The sequence below is a fragment of the Nanorana parkeri genome, unplaced genomic scaffold, assembly GCF_000935625.1.
Source record: "Nanorana parkeri isolate BGI_ZX_2015 unplaced genomic scaffold, ASM93562v1 scaffold305, whole genome shotgun sequence".
NCBI classification, from domain to species: domain Eukaryota; kingdom Metazoa; phylum Chordata; class Amphibia; order Anura; family Dicroglossidae; genus Nanorana; species Nanorana parkeri.
Window position 1 is genome coordinate 1,064,079 of NW_017306573.1, and position 22,848 is coordinate 1,086,926.

The window sequence follows — 22,848 nt, forward strand, 5'->3', positions numbered from 1 at the left end:
ATTGTCTGATTTTAAAAGGAGACAAGAAACAGTTGAAGTGGGAAAAAAACCCAAAAACTTGCAGCGGGTTTCTCAGATGGTGATCGAAATCTGTGCCGAGTGGATCTTCTGGTGCTGGAGAAGATGATAACTGCGGGTAAAGCTTTTCCCACACTCAGAACAAACATAAGGCCGCTCTCCGGTATGTGTCCGCTGGTGGCTGGTCAGGGACGACTTTAGGGAAAAGGACTTCCCGCACTCGGAACACGCGTACGGCTTCTCCCCCGAATGGATCCTCTGGTGGGAAAGGCGATTTGTGCTGCTGGAAAAACACTTCCCGCACACGGCGCAGGCGTAAGGCCGCTCCCCGGTGTGAGTCCGCTGGTGGCTTACCACCATGGACTTCCGGCCAAAGGACCTCCCGCACTCCGAGCAGGAGTAGGGCTTCTCCCCGGTGTGGGACTGCAGATGTTTCATGAGCGACGACTTCTGGGCGAAACACTTGCCGCAGTCCTTGCAGGGGAACGGCTTCTCCCCGGTGTGGATGCGCAGGTGGACCACCAGCGTGGACTTCTGCTGGAAAGACTTGTCGCACTCGGGGCACGTGTACGCTTTGAGGCTCCGGTGGATGCGCTGATGCCTCACCAGGTTCCTCTGCTTGCTGAAGAACTTGCCGCAGTCGGAGCAGGACAGAGAATGGGGCCCCTTGTACATCAGCCGGTGCTTGAGGAAGTCGGAGCTGCTGGTGAAGACACTCTCACACCCGTCGCAGCTGTAGGTCTCCAAGCTTTGTGTCGGGGGCCGAGGCGGACACACCGGTTGAGTTACTCTTTTGGTTCCATTCCCACACATTACATAGGGACTTCCTGGTCCATTATGAACACTCCTGTGTCCGGCATGGGAGACCACATGCGTTTTTCGCTCCAGAGGACCTCCAGCTCCAGAAAACACGATCGAGAAATGGTCAGTCTCCACCGCGGCCTTCTCTGGCTCCTCCTTGATGTGAGTAGACGGCACAAGTCTCTCTATACCGGGGATGTTCCTCCTGTGAGGTGACGGACAGGCCGCCTGAATCATTCTTTTGGTTCCATTCCCACACAGTTTATAGGAATGTCCATGTCCTCCCCACACGCCTCCATCTTTGGCCGGTGATTTTGGTTTCGGATGCTCTTCATCCTCTGACAACAGTTGTGCCTCAGTAGGAGAAGATAAAATGTCCGTGTCAAGGGCATCCTTGGCCAACTGCTCCCTGATGTGAGGGAACGGCGTATGGACCTCGGCCCCGGGGGCATTCCTACTTTGAGGAGATGGTAGAAATCCATGGTGTCCTCCCGAGAGACCTTCTTCCTTGATGTCCTCCTCCATACAGTAGACTTCAATATGAACACCACCGTCCTCTAAAGAGTCCAACTCTTCTTTGAAGGTTCCACGGTCCGGTAGAACCTCAACCCCTTCAGCTATCTCTGTAAGATATACATAAGTTTGAATTACAAGTCTGCTCAGAATCTCTCGAAGGACACCATGGACTTCCTACTCTGAGGAGATGGTAGAAGTCCATAGTGTCCTCCTGAGAGACCTTCCTTGATGTCCTCCTCCATACAGTAGACTTCAATATTAGCACCTCCCGCCTCCAAAGAGTCCAACTCTTCTTTGAAGGTTCCCCGGGCCTGTAGAACCTCAAGTCCTTCAGATAACTCTGTAACATATACATAAGTGTGGCTTACAAGTCTCCTCAGAATCTCTCGGGAGGACACCATGGACTTCCTACTCTGAGGAGATGGTAGAAGTCCATGGTGTCCTCCCGAGAGACCTTCTTCCTTGATGTTCTTCTCCATACAGTAGACTTCAATATTAACACCTCCGTCCTTTGAGTCCAACTCTTCTTTGAAGGTTCCCCGGGCCTGTAGAACCTCAACTCCTTCAGATACCTCTAAGATATACATAGGTTTGGATTACAAGTCTCCTCAGAATCTCTCGGGAGGACACCATGGACTTCTACCATGTCCCCTACTTTCTACTGACTGTTGGTTTCCAATGGACTCATAACAAGTGCCAAAGGGCCACAGAATGGCCACTGGGGGCCTAAGAGAAACTCTGCTATTTGCTCCCATCAATGTAACTCAATAGCTCATCACACAAACATGGTCTGCAGACCAATAATCGGGCAATAGAAGGTCAATGAAGGTGGAGGTGTGTTTGGTTGAACCCAATCCAGTTCGGGTACAGCAGTGATGATGGCTGCACTGCCTATTGGATTATGTCTATACCTCGTGTGCACAGATATTCTTGTGGAGAACAAGTGGCGCTTTGGCACTTGTTATGAGTCCATTGGAAACCAACAGTCAGTAGAAAGTGTGGAAGCCACTGATTTCCGCAGGTAATAGCTTTGATTTCTAGATCTTAGGTGACATGTCTGGAGTCTCTGACCATCTCCTGCAGTATGTCCACAGTCTCCGACCATCCCCAGTAGTATGTCAGCACTCTCTGACCATCTCCTGTATTATATATGCAGTCTCTGACCATCTCCTGGAGTATGTCCACAGTCTCCGACCATCCCCTGTAGTATGTCAGCACTCTCTGACCATCTCCTGTATTATGTATGCAGTCTCTGACCATCTCCTGCAGTATGTCCACAGTCTCCGACCATCCCCTGTGGTATGCCAGCACTCTCTATCCATATCCTGTAGTAAGTCTGCAGTCTCTGACAGTCTTCTGTATGATTACATCTGCTGAATATTATGTGTGCCCACCTAAGTGATGTCAGAGACCACAGCTTGCATGTTGACCATCACTGGCCTAGGCCGGCTGACGGTTGTAAGCTCTTGTGGTTCTGAGAGAAAACCATAGGACTAGAAATGAACAAAAAATAATGACTCCACTTTATAGTGATGCAAAAGCTTCATCCAAAGTTGGTGGGATCTGAGAAGATGGTGAGATCAAAGTCATCAAGTCCATTGACCTGATCCATCTACAGCCCAACGTTCCCTTCCCATATACAGATAATACAAATATTTTATACCCGGTGATGTGAGGGGCGGCTCATTCTCCATCACCACGTCCTTGTAGAGATCCCGGTGTCCTTCTAGATACTCCCACTCCTCCATGGAGAGATAGACAGAGACATCCTGACACCTTATAGGAACCTGACACACACAATGATACAGTCACCACCCAGACACATCCCTTGTCTGTTCCTGGATCATGTCCCAGAATTCCCGGCACCGCTCACCTCTCCTGTCAGCAGATCAATCATCTTCTGGGTGACTTCTAGAATCTTCTTGTCATGGTTTTTCTTTACAGAGGGAGGTGAAGTCTCCTTGATTGGGTTCTGGATGTTCCTCCATCCACCTGAGAAATGGTGACAGCTCCTGTTGGGATCACTGGAGGCGGTTTCAGGTACATAAACCTAATAGAGATAAGAGTGAAGTCATGTGACCTCCCAGAATCCTCCTCACCTCTCTGGTCAGGTCTGTGTGTTATTAACAGGGATAAGAGTGATGTCATGTGACCTCCCAGAATCCTCCTCACCCCTCCGGTCAGGTCTGTGTTTTATTAATAGAGATAAGAGTGATGTCATGTGACCTCCCAGAATCCTCCTCACCTCTCCGGTCAGGTCTGTGTGTTATTAATAGGGATAAGAGTGATGTCATGTGACCTCCCAGAATCCTCCTCACCTCTCCGGTCAGGTCTGTGTGTTATTAATAGGGATAAGAGTGATGTCATGTGACCTCCCAGAATCCTCCTCACCTCTCCGGTCAGGTCTGTGTGTTATTAATAGGGATAAGAGTGATGTCATGTGACCTCCCAGAATCCTCCTCACCTCTCCGGTCAGGTCTGTGTGTTATTAATAGGGATAAGAGTGATGTCATGTGACCTCCCAGAATCCTCCTCACCTCTCCAGTCAGGTCTGTGTTTTATTAATAGAGATAAGAGTGATGTCATGTGACCTCCCAGAATCCTCCTCACCTCTCCGGTCAACAGGTAGATGATCTCTAACGTGAGCTTCAATAACCTCCCGGTCACATCCTTCGGGTCCATCTTCTTGGGTCAGTCAGCGCGTCTCGGAGATTCCGGGTCCTGTCAGCTCATGCGTTCAAAGAAACATTTCTTTATTTGAGTATAAAAATAATAATAAGAATCCTCTGCACATGATAGAATGACCCTGGAGGGAAATAATGATAAAAAGCAATTACAATCCACAAAACACATCACAGAAACAGTCCATTTACCACCATAAACCAGCCAGTGTCCCAAATCTAAAAAATGAGCACCGCCCACTTCATGGAACGCTTCCTGTTTGGAAGACTTCCGGGTTTTGCGTTCCACTGGCGTCTGTTCCTGTTCGGGGCTGCCACCTTGTGGCGGAATCTGTGAACTGCGCGCTGTTCTTCTATGGGGATTTCAAAGTGGACTCGAGCGCCCTCTGGTGTCTAAATGTAGGAACTGCAGGTGTAATTTAAACATTGCAATGGAGCACTGATGTGGGAGTCCCAAGACTTATCATCTGCATCTTATTTAGGGAGGAACTTCAGCCCTCTGTTTTATTTTTTGTTTCAGTCCCCTCTTTCCTAATTTGTTGGGTTATGCTCAATAAACACGCACCCAGCGGTGTTGCGCACCAGGGCCCGTGCCCTCCTCTCTATGGTCATTGGGAGACGGCTGTATCTTCCTGGTCCTGGCAGCTGGCACATTTTCAGTACATTGCCCCTGAACCCCTCAGGATGCCTGGTGTGAGTATTCCAGGAGGCTGAGGGGGTGCCTCAGCCCCAAACAAGAACCCTGGAAGGGCCCTTACAATCATTTTTTGTTTTTTAGCATGCCCCTTGATCACCGAGGCAACGCTGATTGGCTTCTTGTGCTGGCCACGCCTTCTCCTAGGCTGATTCCCGCTGCTCAGCATTCTGTCATTCAGAGTCATCTTATCTATGCAATGCAGGCAGATCATCTCCAGTGGGAGGGGCCAGCAGTGGGCGGTACATAGCTTCCTGACAACATCACAGCACCCGGTCTCAGTACTCCTCTCTCAGAGTCCCCAGCCATGATGCACACAGTGGGCCGGCTCATGGGAGGGCATATGCAAATTTAGCATGCCTTGCCAGGGCGCGGGTGTCACTCTGGGGGTTCCCGGGCATTGTCCACTATTGGGGTAACCGGCCCTGAGGAACACCAGGCAGCCATCACTGGGGGGGGGGCAGCAGATCAGGAAGTACAGATAAGCAACGAAGGTTGAAAATGAACTAAAAACTTTATTAAAATATTGTTCACAATGACTGCCACTATAAAGCACAACTCCAGGCAAGGCAGACACTAAAGCTGGACTCCATCCAGTACTGAGATTTACACAGCTCTGCCACAGCACAGCCTTGTCTAGCAGGGCAGGAGAGCTGATTCTTTTCTGTTGCGGTTCAGTAACAGGTCTCCCAAGGCGGGTCCCTCCTCCCCCCCAGCCTGTGATTGGACAGTGAAAGGAGAAGCAGAAGACCGATGATCTCACGTCTCGGTCACTCTGTATACTGCTGGCTCCTTCGCTGGCAAGGAGTGGAGGAGGTGACCCCTCTGTATTGCTTAACTGCAGCAGGGAAGAGAAAGATCCTCAACCCAGCTCTGCTGACAGGACTGTGTTAATCTCAGGACTGGATGGACAGTCACAGATGTAAAACTGTCGCCATAGTTCATGTGTTTCAGTTGGACCAGGTCTCTTAATGGACAAATGAGCTGCCTGACCAGTGGACCCTCCGGTGTCGAAGCAGGTTAGGGCTACGGGAAAAGCACTTTCCGCACTCGGGGCACGAGTAAGGCCGTTCCCCGGTATGAGTTCTCCGGTGGCTGATCAGCCCCCACTTATTAATAAAGGATTTCCCGCACTCTGCACACGAAAATGGTTTTTCTCCCAGATGGATCCTCTGGTGCACGGCTAGGTTCGCTCGATGGGTGAAACTTTTCCCGCACTCCGGACAGGCGTACGGCCGCTCCCCGGTGTGAATCCGCTGGTGGTAGGTCAGGAGTGACCTCTGATAAAACGATTTTCCGCACTCCAAGCAGGTGTGCGGCTTCTCTCCAGAATGGACTCTCTTGTGAACAGTCAGGTGTCCACTTTGGGAATAGCACTTCCCGCACTCCGAACAAGAATAGGGTTTCACTCCGGTATGAGTTCTCAGGTGGCTGATCAGCAATGACTTCTGGGTAAAGGACTTCCCGCACTCCGAACAGGTGTATGGCTTCTCCCCTGTGTGGATTCTCTTGTGAACGGTCAGGTGGCTGATGTCAGAAAAACCCTTCCCGCACTCTGAACAACAATAGGGTTTTACACCGGGGTGAGGTCCCTGGTGGCTGATAGGCAAAGGATTTTGGCTAATGGATTTGCTACTGGAGTAGAGCTGTTCCGTGGAATGGATTCTCCGGTGAGAGAGCAGAAGCGACTTTCGGGTAAAACACTTCCCACACTGGGAGCAGGTGTAGGGCTTCTCGATATGCACACGGGGCTCTTTCTCTGTGTGGACACTGTGCTGGGTGACAAGGCTGGAGCTGCTAAAATCCATCCCACTCTCCAGACACGAATACCCTTTCTCCCCAGAGCAAGATGTGAAGTGTTTCATGGGGGTGGACCTTTGGTCAAAACGTTTCCCGCTCTCCTTCCACGTGAAGGCCTTTTCCTCAACGTGAGTGCGCTGGTGCTCTACAAGCAGCGGCTGTAACCTAAAGGACATCTTGCACTCTGAGCAGGTGTACGGTTTGGGCCTCGTATGGACTTGTTGATGGGTCACCAGGTGCTCTTTGTTGCCCAAAATCCTCCCGCGTGGAAAACAGGCCAGAGAATGAGGCCCGTCAAAGCCATACGCCATTCCCTCTGAGTTCTGTAATGGATTGGCTGGTTGAGTTATTCCATTCCCAGGTCCATCTCCATTCCCAGGTCCATCTCCATTCCCAGGTCCATCTCCATACCCAGGTCCATCTCCATTCCCAGGTCCATCTCCAATCCAAGATCCATCTCCAATCCAAGATCCATCTCCATTCCCAGGTCCATCTCCAATCCAAGGTCCATCTTCATTCCCAGATCCATCTTCATACCCAGGTCCATCTCCATTCCCAGGTCCATCTCCATTCCCAGGTCTAACTTCATCTCCATACCCAGGTCCATCTCCGGTTCCTTCCAGTATACTTCCATCTTTGTCAGTTTGAGACCTCTCTTCCAAAGGATCTTCATCGTCTGAAAAGAATGTCTCTTCAACGTGGAAAGAATAATGGTTTCTCCCAAGAGTAGACTTGTCCATCTCCTCTGTATTGTGAGTCAACGGTGAAGGTCTCCGAGCTTCACAGACGTCTGAGTGTGGAGATGATGGTAGAGTTCCATAATTTTCAAGGTCTCCATCCAAGGGACCTTCTTCCTCAATCCTGACCTTCAGATAGTCCACGCCTCCTTCTTCCTCCAAGGACTCCAGCTCCTCTTTGATAGCACCGTACGCCTCCATCGTCTGGGCATTTTCGGATACACCTGTTAAACAGAAGTAAACGTCGGTTTAGAACTTCTCCTTGACATTGAACAAGAACAAACTTTATGGACGCGACAGAAATCAAATGAAGGACACTGAGCCATGAACTCCATACAATGTGACCACTGTACCAAAAGATAAATTATACCATACCTGGTGATGTGAGGGACGGCTGGTTCTCCATCATGGCGTCCTTGTGTCCTTCTAAATATTCCTTCAAGGAGACATCCCGACACCTCATAGGAACCTGACACACACAATGATACAGTCACCCTCCAGACACATCACTTGTTTGTTCCTGGATCATGTCCCAGAATTCCCGGCACCGCTCACCTCTCCTGTCAGCAGCTCAATCATCTTCTGGATGACTTCTAGGATCTTCTTGTCATGGTTTTTCTCCAGCGTCAGGGAGGACGGTGGTGAGTCTATGACAGAACTCGAGCTCCTGCTCCATTTTCCTGACATAGCCGGATACAAGTCTTGTAAGAGACACTCAATAGAGGCCATCTTCACCACCGCAAACTTCTACATCGGAGAAGACACATAGGAGAAGAGAGTGATGTCATGTGACCTCCCAGAATCCTCCTCACCTCTCCGGTCAGGTCTGTGTTTTATTAATAGAGATAAGAGTGATGTCATGTGACCTCCCAGAATCCTCCTCACCTCTCCAGTCAGGTCTGTGTCTTATTAATAGAGATAAGAGTGATGTCATGTGACCTCCCAGAATCCTCCTCATCTCTCCGGTCAGGTCTGTAGAACCTGACACACACAATGATACAGTCACCCTCCAGACACATCACTTGTTTGTTCCTGGATCATGTCCCAGAATTCCCGGCACCGCTCACCTCTCCTGTCAGCAGCTCAATCATCTTCTGGATGACTTCTAGGATCTTCTTGTCATGGTTTTTCTCCAGCGTCAGGGAGGACGGTGGTGAGTCTATGACAGAACTCGAGCTCCTGCTCCATTTTCCTGACATAGCCGGATACAAGTCTTGTAAGAGACACTCAATAGAGGCCATCTTCACCACCGCAAACTTCTACATCGGAGAAGACACATAGGAGAAGAGAGTGATGTCATGTGACCTCCCAGAATCCTCCTCACCTCTCCGGTCAGGTCTGTGTTTTATTAATAGAGATAAGAGTGATGTCATGTGACCTCCCAGAATCCTCCTCACCTCTCCAGTCAGGTCTGTGTCTTATTAATAGAGATAAGAGTGATGTCATGTGACCTCCCAGAATCCTCCTCATCTCTCCGGTCAGGTCTGTCTCTTACTAATAGAGATAAGAGTGATGTCATGTGACCTCTCAGAATCCTCCTCCCCTCTCCGGTCAGGTCTGTGTTTTATTAATAGAGATAAGAGGGATGTCATGTGACCTCCCAGAATCCTCCTCATCTCTCCGGTCAGGGCTGTCTCTTACTAATAGAGATAAGAGTGATGTCATGTGCCCTCCCAGAATCCTCCTCATCTCTCCGGTCAGGGCTGTCTCTTACTAATAGAGATAAGAGTGATGTCATGTGCCCTCCCAGAATCCTCCTCATCTCTCCGGTCAGGGCTGTCTCTTACTAATAGAGATAAGAGTGATGTCATGTGCCCTCCCAGAATCCTCCTCATCTCTCCGGTCAGGGCTGTCTCTTACTAATAGAGATAAGAGTGATGTCATGTGCCCTCCCAGAATCCTCCTCATCTCTCCGGTCAGGGCTGTCTCTTACTAATAGAGATAAGAGTGATGTCATGTGCCCTCCCAGAATCCTCCTCATCTCTCCGGTCAGGGCTGTCTCTTACTAATAGAGATAAGAGTGATGTCATGTGCCCTCCCAGAATCCTCCTCATCTCTCCGGTCAGGGCTGTCTCTTACTAATAGAGATAAGAGTGATGTCATGTGCCCTCCCAGAATCCTCCTCATCTCTCCGGTCAGGGCTGTCTCTTACTAATAGAGATAAGAGTGATGTCATGTGCCCTCCCAGAATCCTCCTCATCTCTCCGGTCAGGGCTGTCTCTTACTAATAGAGATAAGAGTGATGTCATGTGCCCTCCCAGAATCCTCCTCATCTCTCCGGTCAGGGCTGTCTCTTACTAATAGAGATAAGAGTGATGTCATGTGCCCTCCCAGAATCCTCCTCATCTCTCCGGTCAGGGCTGTCTCTTACTAATAGAGATAAGAGTGATGTCATGTGCCCTCCCAGAATCCTCCTCATCTCTCCGGTCAGGGCTGTCTCTTACTAATAGAGATAAGAGTGATGTCATGTGCCCTCCCAGAATCCTCCTCATCTCTCCGGTCAGGGCTGTCTCTTACTAATAGAGATAAGAGTGATGTCATGTGACCTCCCAGAATCCTCCTCACCTCTCCGGTCAGGTCAGTGTCTTATTAATAGAGATTAGAGTGATGTCATGTGACCTCCCAGAATCCTCCTCACCTCTCCGGTCAGGTCTGTGTTTTATTAATAGAGATAAGAGTGATGTCATGTGACCTCCCAGAATCCTCCTCACCTCTCCGGTCAGGTCTCTAATTTATTAATAGAGATAGGAGTGATGTCACGTGACCTCCCAGAATCCTCCTCACCTCTCCTGTCAGGTCTGTGTTTTATTAATAAGAGATAGGAGTGATGTCATGTGACCTCCCAGAATCCTCCTCACCTCTCCTGTCAGGTCTGTGTTTTATTAATAAGAGATAGGAGTGATGTCATGTGACCTCCCAGAATCCTCCTCACCTCTCCGGTCAGGTCTGTGTTTTATTAATAGAGATAAGAGTGATGTCATGTGACCTCCCAGAATCCTCCTCACCTCTCCGGTCAGGTCTCTAATTTATTAATAGAGATAGGAGTGATGTCATGTGACCTCCCAGAATCCTCCTCACCTCTCCTGTCAGGTCTGTGTTTTATTAATAAGAGATAGGAGTGATGTCATGTGACCTCCCAGAATCCTCCTCACCTCTCCGGTCAGGTCTGTGTTTTATTAATAGAGATAAGAGTGATGTCATGTGATCGCCCAGAATCCTCCTCACCTCTCCGGTTAGCAGGCGGATGATCTCCAGGGTGAGGTCTAGTATCCTCCCAGTCATGTGACTCTGGTCTTCCTCCATCGTAATGGGAACCATCATGGAGCTCTCTCTGCGTCTCGACATTTCCAGGGACCAATCTGCTGAAATTTCTAGACAAACACCTGATTTTTCCCCATCAGGACAGTCATTATGAGAGATAATAAGAAAAGAAACCTCTTCATTGTATTATATAAAGGAAACATTGATATAAAGTTACATTTAACAGCTCTGAATAGGAAATAAACAGCATCAGGCTTTCCAATCTATAATACACACTTACAGGAGGACTGTAGCTCCAGCACTTCCGCTTTGGACTCTGACTTTTGTTCGTTCCACTGCACTTCCGGGTTTATGCGTTCCACCGCCTTTTAGAGGCTTCCGGGTCGTGCGTTCCACCTGTATTAGTTTATTTCTCGTCGCCGCCATCTAGTGGTAGATATGGCGAACTGCATGCTAGATAGTCACTCTAATGATTTCTAATGGTTACTTTCTCGCCCTCTGGTGTCCATGTTCGAGAATTGCAGTTAAGCCATAATATTACAGGCTCCAATTTTTTTTTTTTTAGGAATGTATTCTAAAGGATTTACAATAAACTGGGCCTTACAGTAAACAATCCCTGGTAATTAGTTTTATACATACGTGGAAAAAGAAAAAGAAATACACAAATTTGAGTGGCTGGTTACATTCTGTGCACTTAGGAACACATCCAGCTGACTTAGCTAGAACTAGCTCCTGATGAAGTCTTTTCCTTAACAGGAAGATGCTTTTTGGTATGTGGAGGTCCATCTTCTTCTCCTCCAGACATAAAAAGCCCCCTCTTTGTCCTTGGCAATGACCTTAAAGTGAATAACTTTGCTCCTAGTATGCTATGGACCATTTACAGTATGTATTTGTACATGGTGATCTTATCTCCACTTAGTCGCCTCTTCTCAAAGTGGAATAAGTTCAGTATAGGTCATCTTTCCTCATAGCTGAGCTCCTCCATGCATCTTATCAGTTGAGTTGTCTATCTCAGCACCTTCTCCAGTTCCCTGACATCCTTCTGGTGAGCCCATAACTGATCTGCATATTCCATAAAAGGTCTTACTAATGCTTCACACTGGGGCAGATTATGTTTCTCTGGAGTCCATACCTCTTGATCACCCTAGAAACTGCAGCTTGGCATGGTCTATGATCCATCAGAACATCCAGGTCCTTCAACATTCGACTCCTCCAGCTATACTCCCCCAGGACTGCATAACCTTACCTTTATTAAAGGAGAACTATGGGGTCAGTGTTTTTCCCCATAGTTCTCCTTGGGGTAACGGGCGGACACAAACTAGCGTCCTCCCGTTACCCTATGCTCAGTATACCGCGAGCTACAGCTCCCGGTATACTGAGACGCCGCACCTGGAGCGGATCCCGACGTAGATGACGGGATCCGCCCAGCTGCGTGAGTGACAGCTGGCTCTGCCTATCTAGAGGCAGAGCCAGCTGTACCCTCCCCCTCCCCCGTCCGTTCCGCCAGTCAGCGCTGTCTGATCGGAGCGGGGAGAGGGGAATCCAGCCCCTCCCCTGTCACGGCAGAGAGCTGTGACAGGATCGAGAGGTGAGGGAACCCGGTATGTGTTCGCTCACCTCCCGATCTACTGAGCCAACCTGTGACAGTCTCATTGTCACAGGTCGGCTTTGAACTATGAGGTGAGTGGAAATCACTCATCTCATAGTTCTCCTTTAACATTAAACCTCTTGTGCCACCTTATTGGCCAACACTATGTCATCCATGACCTGTATAACTCTTTCGGAGACCCAAATATTGCTGTAACCTGAGTTATTTTTGATCTATGAGGCTCTCGGAGAGCAGTTTGAATGCAGCTGCCAGACTCATTCACCTTACCAACCGCTCAGTGTCTGCATCCCCCCTCTGCCAATCCCTGCACTGGCTTCCACTCGCCCAGAGGATAAAATTCAAAATATTAACAGTCACCTATAAAGCCGTCCACAACTCTGCCCCCGGCTATATCTCAGACCTTGTCTCAAAATATCACTCTAAAGGTCCCCTCCGCTCATCCATTGACATCCTGCTTTCCAGCTCCCTTGTCCACTCCTCCCATACTCGCCTCCAGGACTTCTCTAGAGTCTCTCCCATCCTCTGGAACTCCTTACCCCAACCTGTCCGTCTATCTCCCACCTTGACTGCCTTTAGGCGTTCCCTAAAGACTCATCTCTTCAGGGAAGCCTATCCCACCTCAACCTAACCACTGAACCTTCACATTCTCACATAATTCATTCCCACAACTACCTCCTCATATATCATTTCCCCCTCCCCTCTTAGATTGTAAGCCCTCAGGGGCAGGGCCCTCCTTACCATCTTGTCTTGAATTGTATTGTGATGTCTTCCTTATATTGTAAAGAGCTGCGCAAACTGTGGGCGCTATATAAATACTATGTAATAATAATAATAATAATAATAATAAAGGACTTTAACTGGCTTTTACGGAGGAGGGGATGAGTTCCTCCCTAGAGGAACCTTTCCAGTTATTCATTTTCTCTTCTCCTCTCCTTCCCTCCACTTTTCTTCTCCTCTCCTTCGCTCCAATGTCTTCTACCTCTCAACATTTTTATGTCCTACATATTCAGGCCACAAGAGCACGAGTGGGTCCAGGCAGTGGGGTTGAGCGATGAGGCTTGGCTTGATGTTGACCACCAATAACAAGTTAGGTCAAAATAAGTGTGACCGGGTTCTGAATAAAAAGGTACCATACCCCTAATGTATCAAGACAAAAAATAAAGGAGAGGAGGCGGGGCTTTTTTAGGTACCACGGCCAAAAATGAACACATGATAAAACAAAGAGCATTCTATAATACAAAGTTTACAAGATGTTTAGAAACATAATTGATACGCGCACATTACGAAACAGAAAAACAGATTGATCTCCAAATAACCATTCCAGGGTTATAATGTGAGGCTGGACGGCCATGACAAACAGAATTGATATAACATGTTCCCGTATACAGATGCCTCTTCTTATAGCAGGAAGGGTGATTCTCTCGAACGCGTTTCGCGCGCCAAGCACTTCCTCAGGAGATCGCTCCCAGACAGTAATCCGCGTACTGCAGAAGCGGCCGTCGAGCTGCGATCCCATGGACATTGGCGGCTCGGAGGCGATTGCAGACTGTGCTCTTTGTGGCTCCCCAGGTTTGGGGTCTCTTTTGATCACCTTCCGCTTTTGATGGTTGTCTGCTTGTCACACTCTCCCCACCATCTTTTGGGAAGGTCCTCTCTGTCCTTGGGCATGCTGGGGGCCCTTGCTCTGCTGGTCGGGCCCGGGCGCGCACCGATTACCCTCTGGGAGCGATCTCCTGAGGAAGCGCTTGGAGCGCGAAACGCGTCGAGAGAATCACCCTTCCTGCGATAAGAAGAGGCATCTGTATACGATGGCCATCTAGCCTCACATTATAACCCTGGAATGGTTATTTGGAGATCAATCTGTTTTTCTGTTTTGTAATGTGCGCGTATCAAATATGTTTTTAAACTTTGTATAATAAAATACTCTTGTTTTATCATGTGGTCACTTTTGGCCTTTGTCCCTTGTTACCTAAAAAGCCCCCTCTCCTCTCCTTATTTTTTGAACTTGGCTTGATGTTGGTGTTCCAGATTATATCACAGGTGTTCAGTTGGGCTCAGGTTGGGAATCTGTGCTGCAAAGGCCAGTTGCACTCCCATCTCAGAGTTCTGTATGATCCTCTCTTGGCACCCAGGAACTTCATTGCACCGAAACAGAAAAGGGCAACCTCCAGCTCAAGAATTTATATATAGGCAAGGATGTAATTTACCTAGCAACCAGGGATCCTGATCAGGGACCCATCCAGTGATGGATAGGAAGAGACGGGAGGGAGTGAAGGGGTGTTGAGGAGGGGCAAGGATATCATTTCCATAGCAATCAGAGACCTGCAGTCCTTAGCCCTAGAGATCTACGTCTCAGCTAGTATTCCTGAGCAGACCTGATGACTCATTTAAAAGCATTTTTGGGTCTAATTTGAAGTCTTAAAGGCCCATGGATGGTCAAGTATTAGTTTGATTTGATGCCATTAGGACTCTTGTCTAGGATAGGGACTATGTCAGATACACTATATAACCAAAAGTATTGGGACGCCTTTACACGCACATGAACTTTAATGGCATCCCAGTCTTAGTCCGTAGGGTTCAGTATTGAGTTGGCTCCGCCCTTTGCAGCTATAACAGCTTCAACTCTTCTGGGAAGGCGTCCACAAGGTTTAGGAGTGTGTCTATGGGAATGTTGGACCATTTGTGAGGTCAGGCACTGATGTTGGGGGAGAAGGCCGGGCTCGCAGTCTCCGCTCTAATTCATCCAAAAGGTGTTCTATAGGGTTGAGGTCAGGACTCTGTGCCGGCCAGTCAAGTTCCTCCCCCCCAAAATCCCCCATCCATGTCTTTATGGACCTTGCTTTGTGCACTGGTGCGCAAGAATAATAAATATAAGCACAACACTTATTGTTCTATATTTTTATTGGTTTATGCCGAAAGCAATCTCTCTCCCTACACTGGATCACTTTTGACCTTCCGGCACAACGTACTCTCAGCCTCCGCTACCTTCTGGTGTGTGATAACCTTGTATGCAATCGCCATCAGCCAATGTGGAGATCAAGGTGAGTGCACAGTTCATTGGTGAATCGTGTTATAACCGTGTTGCATTGGGTTCTCCTCATTGGTGAGCGAACTGTTCGACAGATGGGCTCTTTGGTGGACTCTTTGGTGTAGAATGAGGTAGCAGCTGCGGTTAAAACACTTCCCACACTCCGGGCAAGGAAAAGACCGCTCCCTGGTATGAGTCAGCTGGTGGTTGCTCAGCACTGACTTATGGCGGAAAGATTTGCCGCACTCCGCGCACGAGTACGGCTTCTCCCCGGAATGGATCCTCTGGTGAACGATGAGGAGCGAGTTACGGGAGAAGCGCCTGCCGCACTCCGTGCACTCGAAGGGCTTCTCGCCAGAATGGGTCCGTTTGTGCATGGACAGAGAGTGCTTCTGGGTGAAGCGACTCCCGCACTCGTTGCAGGAGTACGGCCTCTCTCCCGTGTGAATGCGCTGGTGCTTTATGAGCGCGATCTTCTGGTGGAAGCTGCTCCCGCATTCCGAGCACGCGAAGGGCTTCTCGTCCGTATGGCTCTGGTGGTGGATTATGAGGGTGGGCCTGCTGCCGAATCTCTTCCCGCACACGGGGCACGGGTACGGCTTCTCTCCGGAGTGGGACCGCAGGTGTTTCCCCAGCGAGGAGCGCTGGGAGAAACACTTGCCGCAGTCCGTACAGGCGTACGGCTTTTCCCCCGTGTGGCTGCGTTGGTGTATGACAAGCAGTTGCTTCAGAGGGAAGGACTTCTCGCACTCGGAGCAGCTGTGCGGCTTCGGCCGCGTGTGGACCCGCTGGTGCTTCGCCAGCTGCTCCTCCGTGCCGAAGCACTTGCCGCACTCCGCGCAGGACAGGAAATGAGGCCCTTGGTACATCAGCTGGTGCTTGAGGAAGTCACAGCTGCTGGTGAAGCTTTTCTCGCACCCGTCACAGTTGTAGACCTTGGTCACTGAGCTTTGAGAAGACGGCTGGGATGGAGCCCCTGTACTCCCACCCACATGCGGTATGTAGGAAGCCCCAATTTCTTCATGGATGCCCCAATCTTGAGGAAACGTTAAGCCCATCTGCGTGCTTTGTTCCAAGGGCTCCACCCCACTGCTCAAAAACATTTCATCTTTGATGCGGAACGTTGTATAGCTTTCCTCGGGGTCATCTTCGTCCGTCTCCTCCTTAATAGAAGTCAACAGCGTTTGTCTCTGGTCCTCACAGATGATGAGGTTGTTCTGAGGGTCGTCCTGCTCAATCTGCGCCGTTGGGGGCGACGCTCTGCAGCTCCAAGAGTCACCGTCCAAAACGTCCTCCTCCCTGGAGTCCGATACCTCCTTAATTCTGATCACTTCAGCCTCCGTCTGCGTACTGACACCTCCGCCCAACGTGGTTTCTTCCTCACAAGAGTCCCATTCCTCCTTTATTGTCCTGCCCATCTGCACCACCTCGGACCCTTTGGAGAAATCTGCCAGACACAAAAGCGTTTTGGTTACAGGTTTGGTTATACTTGCCCTACACCAGGGGTAGCCTAACTCAGCCCCTCCAGCTGTGGTGGAACTACAAATCCCACGAGGCATTGCAAGATTCTCACAGCCACAGAGATGACTCTTGGAGAGAGATGCATCATGGGATTTGTAGTTTCACCACAGCTGGAGGGCCGGAGTTTGGTTACCCCTGCCCTACGCAGTAGAAGGGCCTGGGTGGGTCTCAGGAGATAGAAGGACATTAAAGCCATCAACCTCCTACATCCCGACAATACTAACGTAGAATATTAAAGAATAAAACCAACCCGGAGAGCTGAATTGGGGATTCTCCATCACAATGTTCTTCTGGAAGGATGGACAATCATCTAAGAACACCTACAAAGAGGAAGGAGGATACAGTGACGCCTTATAGGAACCTGACACACACAATGATACAGTCACCACCCAGACACATCCCTTGTCTGTTCCTGGATCATGTCCCAGAATTCCCGGCACCGCTCACCTCTCCTGTCAGCAGCTCAATGATCTTCTGGGTGACTTCCAGGATCTTCTTGTCGTTGTTCCTCTTAGATATCATGGAGGGAGGTGAAGAAAACATGGAGGGACTTCTACGTCTTCCTCCCGACACATGTGGATACATTCCTTGTAGGAGACCCTCAATGGACACCATCTTGACCATCGCATATTTCTACATAGGAGTGAATACAAAAGAAACAGAAGACTGATGTCATGTGACCTCCCAGAATCCTCCTCACCTCCCCGGTAAGGTCCGTGTTTTATTAATAGGGATAAGAGTGATGTCATGTGACCTCCCAGAATCCTCCTCACCTCCCCGGTAAGGTCCGTGTTTTATTAATAGGGATAAGAGTGATGTCATGTGACCTCCCAGAATCCTCCTCACCTCCCCGGTAAGGTCCGTGTTTTATTAATAGGGATAAGAGTGATGTCATGTGACCTCCCAGAATCCTCCTCACCTCCCCGGTAAGGTCCGTGTTTTATTAATAGGGATAAGAGTGATGTCATGTGACCTCCCAGAATCCTCCTCACCTCCCCGGTAAGGTCCGTGTTTTATTAATAGGGATAAGAGTGATGTCATGTGACCTCCCAGAATCCTCCTCACCTCCCCGGTAAGGTCCGTGTTTTATTAATAGGGATAAGAGTGATGTCATGTGACCTCCCAGAATCCTCCTCACCTCCCCGGTAAGGTCCGTGTTTTATTAATAGGGATAAGAGTGATGTCATGTGACCTCCCAGAATCCTCCTCACCTCCCCGGTAAGGTCCGTGTTTTATTAATAGGGATAAGAGTGATGTCATGTGACCTCCCAGAATCCTCCTCACCTCCCCGGTAAGGTCCGTGTTTTATTAATAGGGATAAGAGTGATGTCATGTGACCTCCCAGAATCCTCCTCACCTCCCCGGTAAGGTCCGTGTTTTATTAATAGGGATAAGAGTGATGTCATGTGACCTCCCAGAATCCTCCTCACCTCTCCGGTCAGGTCTGTGTTTTATTAATAGAGGATAAGTGTGATGTCATGTGACCGCCCAGAATCCTCCTCACCTCCCTGGTCAGGTCTGTGTTTTATTAATAGAGGATAAGAGTGATGTCATGTGACCTCCCAGAATCCTCCTCACCTCTCCGGTCAGGTCTGTGTTTTATTAATAGAGGATAAGAGTGATGTCATGTGACCACCCAGAATCCTCCTCAGCTCTCCGGTCAGGTCTGTTTTATTAATAGAGGTAAGAGTGATGTCATGTGACCTCCCAGAATCCTCCTCACCTCTCCGGTCAGGTCTGTGTTTTATGAATAGAGATAACAGTGATGCCATGTGACCTCCCAGAATCCTCCTCACCTCTCCGGTCAGCAGGCGGATGATCTCCAGGGTGAGGTCTAGTATCTCGGTCACGTGACCCCGGTCCGTCTCCATCCTCAGCGAGTGTCACTCTCCGTACGCTCAGACCTTTGTATCAGGACGGCTCATGCAGTAATATTCCAAGGATACAATCACCATGCCCTAATATATTTTATAAATGTGTCATTTTGATTTAAATGCCATCAAATCTCCGTAAAATGATCATAGAGAGCTCCAGGCTGTCCAGTCTTCAACCAGCGACTCCTAAATGTATTCCACCTATTCCTGTTTTTTTTTTTTTTTTAGTCCCTTCCTCTTCTTTTCTGCTACGTTCCAGCACACTTCCGGGTTGTGCGTTTCACGCCTCCCTCTGCGTGGTCTCTGACTTTCGGGTTGTGCGTTCCACACTGTAATTCACACGCTCGCCATCTGGTGGCCATGTGTGAACGCTGCAGGAGGGGCCGCCTGTGCACCCTGACTTTCTATGGCCTTCCTTTCTCTGTCGCGCCCACGCCGATCAGAACGAAACTTTTACGCACGCAGCCATGATTCTAAAACAGCAATAGTAGAATTCAGAGGAGCCAGGCAGAAGTACATTTACGAGAGGTTTGGAACGCACACCGAGGAAGTTACGGTGGAACGCAAACAAAAGGAGCTTTATTGGCAACATCCTGTGCAGACAAAAGCAGTAGACAGCCGAAAAAGGGGCATTTTCTTCTGCTCCTAGGACTAAGGGTGAGAGCAGGTAGTGTCATACAATGGCATTTTATGCCTTCTTTAAGAATAATTCTCTGTATACTTGTATATATTATGTGGCCATATAACAGGTACAGGGGGACGCTTGCAGAGTGGATCATTTCATTTTGCTGTGGCGCAAGTGCTCGCCAATGTTTTTATTACACGCCATCCCGCCGTGATAGTGTTTTTTCTGCCGGTGCACCCGTGTTAGGAAAGTATTCAGTTTTCTGTATGCCTGAGGGTAAGCGTTGGCATTGAGGGTGAACGTTAGGGGTTGCTTTGGGATTGGGGGTGAACGTTAGGGGTTGGGTTGAGGTTATGGATCACACAATATCTTTTATGGTGTCCAGTGTGATAAATACATTTGTCGGGTGTGATGAGTTTACGACGCATGTGATACCAGGTGTCCGGGACCAGTTAATGAAGGCACCAATAAAGGACAGATCGTCGCCAATGGACCCCAGCAACCGGGAGTAGAGAGAGGCCATTGAGCTTAACGCATCCACTTTATGTCACGCTTGATTTAATGACTAAGCCTCACCTGAGATCACTCCAGGGGAACTTTTCAAGGCCAGGCAGACATAGTCTAAAGACACTCGGAGGCCACTCTGAGACTCTGGATTTTCTGCACCCTCCCTCTAGGGTCTCTCTAGACCTTGGGGTCACCAGATCTTCTGCTGCTGCCCTACTTATTGCCCTTGTAGACTTCCCCTTTTCATTGATGCATTTCTGTTGCTTATAAAATATTTTAGGATACATCAGATCTCTTTTATAGAACCCCCTTTATCCAGGGAACCCGGAACCCTTGTAGGAAATGTCTAAGTCAACATGCTCCTCCATAAGGGTGTAAAGTCTCCACTCCGGGACTCCTCTCTAACCGATAGCAGGGAACATGGACGTCAGTATGCAGACTGGTAGTATTCATTGCTCAGTGTTTGTATTGTAATACTTTGTGTATTTGTTTTTAGCTGTACGGTGCAGGAAGTCTTATATGAGGTGAAGGATCTGCCAAGAATGGAGAAGGAGAAGAGTCGCACAACCGAGAGGATATTACAGCTCACCCTGGAGATCATCTACCTGCTGACGGGAGAGGTGAGGAGGATTCTGGGAGGTCACATGACATCACTCTTATCTCTATTAATAAGACACAGACCTGACCAGAGAGGTGAGGAGGATTCTGGGAGGTCACATGACATCACTCTGATCTCTATTAACAAAACACAGACCTGACTGGAGAGGTGAGGAGGATTCTGGGAGGTCACATGACATCACTCTTATCTCTATTTATAAAACACAGACCTGACCAGAGAGGTGAGGAGGATTCTGGGAGGTCACATGACATCACTCTTATCTCTATTAATAAAACACAGACCTGACCGGAGAGGTGAGGAGGATTCTGGGAGGTCACATGACATCACTCTTATCTCTATTCATAAAACACAGACCTGACCGGAGAGGTGAGGAGGATTCTGGGAGGTCACATGACATCACTCATGATGTTTCTTTTGTATTCACTCCTATGTAGAAATGTGCGGTGGTGAAGATGGTGTCCATTGAGGGTCTCTTACAAGGAATGTATCCACCTGTATCTGGAGAAGGAAGTAGAAGTCCCTCCATGGATCTTCCACCTCCCTCCATGACATCTGAGAGGAACAATGAAGAGAAGATTCTAGAAGTCACCCAGAATATCATCGAGCTGCTGACAGGAGAGGTGAGCGGTGCCGGGAATTCTGGGACATGATCCAGGAACAGACAAGGGATGTGTCTGGGTGGTGACTGTATCATTGTGTGTGTCAGGTTCCTATAAGGTGTCAGGATGTCTCTGTCTATTTCTCCATGGAGGAGTGGGAGTATCTAGAAGGACACCGGGATCTCTACAAGGACGTCGTGACGAAGAACCGGCCGCCCCTCACATCACCGGGTAAGAGGAGTTTTATTCATTTTCTATTAGAGGGTAGCACTGTTTCATGAAACCTGTAGGTCTTTAACCAATGAAGGTGAACAGGTTTAGCCATAACGTTTGGACCACACAGCATAGGTTGGAGACAATGGGCTATTACAAAGAGTCCTTTCAGGAGAAATATGGGCTTGGTTTCCTATGACAGTGAGTGTTTTCCTAGCTAAGACCTTCTTATAAGTGCTTATTAAACATACCAGGTGTGGGTCATGCTTCAATGGTATCATCTGCTTGTACTGGAGCAAATTTGGGTAAGATTTACTTTTTAATGAAACACTATTATGCAGAGGCAGGCAAATTCCGCTCTAGCTGTTGTGTAACTCCAAATCCCATTAGGCATTAACTCTGACATCCACAGGCATGGCTCCCTGAGGCAGATGCATGATGGGATTTTTGGTTCCAACACAGCTGGAGGGCCGAATTTTTCCGACCTCTGCTATAAAGGTATCTCTAGAAATCTCCTCCCTATCCTAATGGAGATCCCAGAGGAACCTTCTCTTTTCGTAACTTTGTGTTACCACCCTTTTACCACAACGTTGTCTTGCCAACAGATTTCCCACCAGGAGGAACTTGTCCACCTCATTCACCATCACAGCCTTCGCTAAATGAAGATCAGAGCCTTGCTATCAGTCCTCCCGTTCCAGAGGAACCAAGCTTGACCGCTAAGGAGGACACCACTGAGATGTCACCATCACTTGTTGAACAAGGATACCTCCAAAACTCCAACATGTCCAACCCAAATGGTCCTCCTCGAAGCATCTCCACTCCAAATGGTCCTCCTCGAAGCATCTCCACTCCAAATGGTCCTCCTCGAAGCATCTCCACTCCAAATGGTCCTCCTCGAAGCATCTCCACTCCAAATGGTCCTCCTCAAAGCATTTCCACTCCAAATGGGCCTCCTCGAAACATCTCCACTCCAAATGAACCGACTCCTATAAAAACGGAACCAGTGTTTTGTGAAGTAGATGGACTGACCATTGCCAGTACACACCCTACTTCATCTTTGATGGTTGGAGAAGAGCCAGTCTCAGGTAGAGAAGAACATTACCTCAGCTTCCACAGTTCTCCGCAGAGTCATTGTTCAGGATCGTCTACGTGTAGGGAGGATGAAACCCTCTTGTGCGGTGATGGTGGTCTACCGGCATGTGAATATGCCGTTGTGAAGGAGGAACCAGACTCGTGTAATGATCTTCAGCAACACTCCAGAGATTACGGAACATCCAAACAAGCTCAAGCCTGTTTTTGGTTGGAACACAGACAGAAAAGCGGCGAAGTGATGCGATCTGGTCACACAAATTGTTACATCTGCAACGCCGATCTCTCTCCGCAGGAGCTGGTCAATGCCGGAGGAGGACGGTATCCATACCCCACCTGCAAGTGCTGTTTAGTAGACAACTCCCAATTGATCACGCATCCGGCAGAGTTCTCAGAAGAGAAGCTGCAGTCCTGCGCGGCGTGCGGCAAATTGTTTGCCAACAAGGACCACTTTCTCCGACACCAGCGAGTGCACACGGGTGACAAGCCGTTCGCCTGCCGGGAGTGCGGCAGGTGCCTGGCCAGCAAGCAGAACCTGGTGCGCCACAAGAGGATCCACACCGGGGAGAAACCTTACGAGTGCTCCATCTGCAAGAAGAGCTTCGCCCAAAAGTCGGCCGTGATCAAACACGAGAGGATCCACACGGGCGAGCGGC

The 22,848-nt window shown here is 48.9% G+C and overlaps 2 protein-coding genes across 2 annotated transcripts in view; both read right to left on the minus strand.

The window, feature by feature from the left end:
* LOC108788099 (zinc finger protein 62 homolog) overlaps positions 1-22,848 on the minus strand; it is a 949,422-nt gene that overhangs the window by 666,819 nt on the left and 259,755 nt on the right. The gene's annotated exons all lie outside the window — the stretch shown is intronic.
* LOC108788076 overlaps positions 1-22,848 on the minus strand; it is a 240,035-nt gene that overhangs the window by 152,256 nt on the left and 64,931 nt on the right. The window contains exons 9-11 of the mRNA XM_018557808.1: positions 15,259-15,939; positions 5,728-6,302; positions 97-631 (exon numbers count right to left, since the gene is read on the minus strand). Of these exons, the coding sequence (XP_018413310.1) occupies positions 97-631; positions 5,728-6,302; positions 15,259-15,939 (1,791 nt within the window). The remainder of the gene's footprint in view (positions 1-96; positions 632-5,727; positions 6,303-15,258; positions 15,940-22,848) is intronic.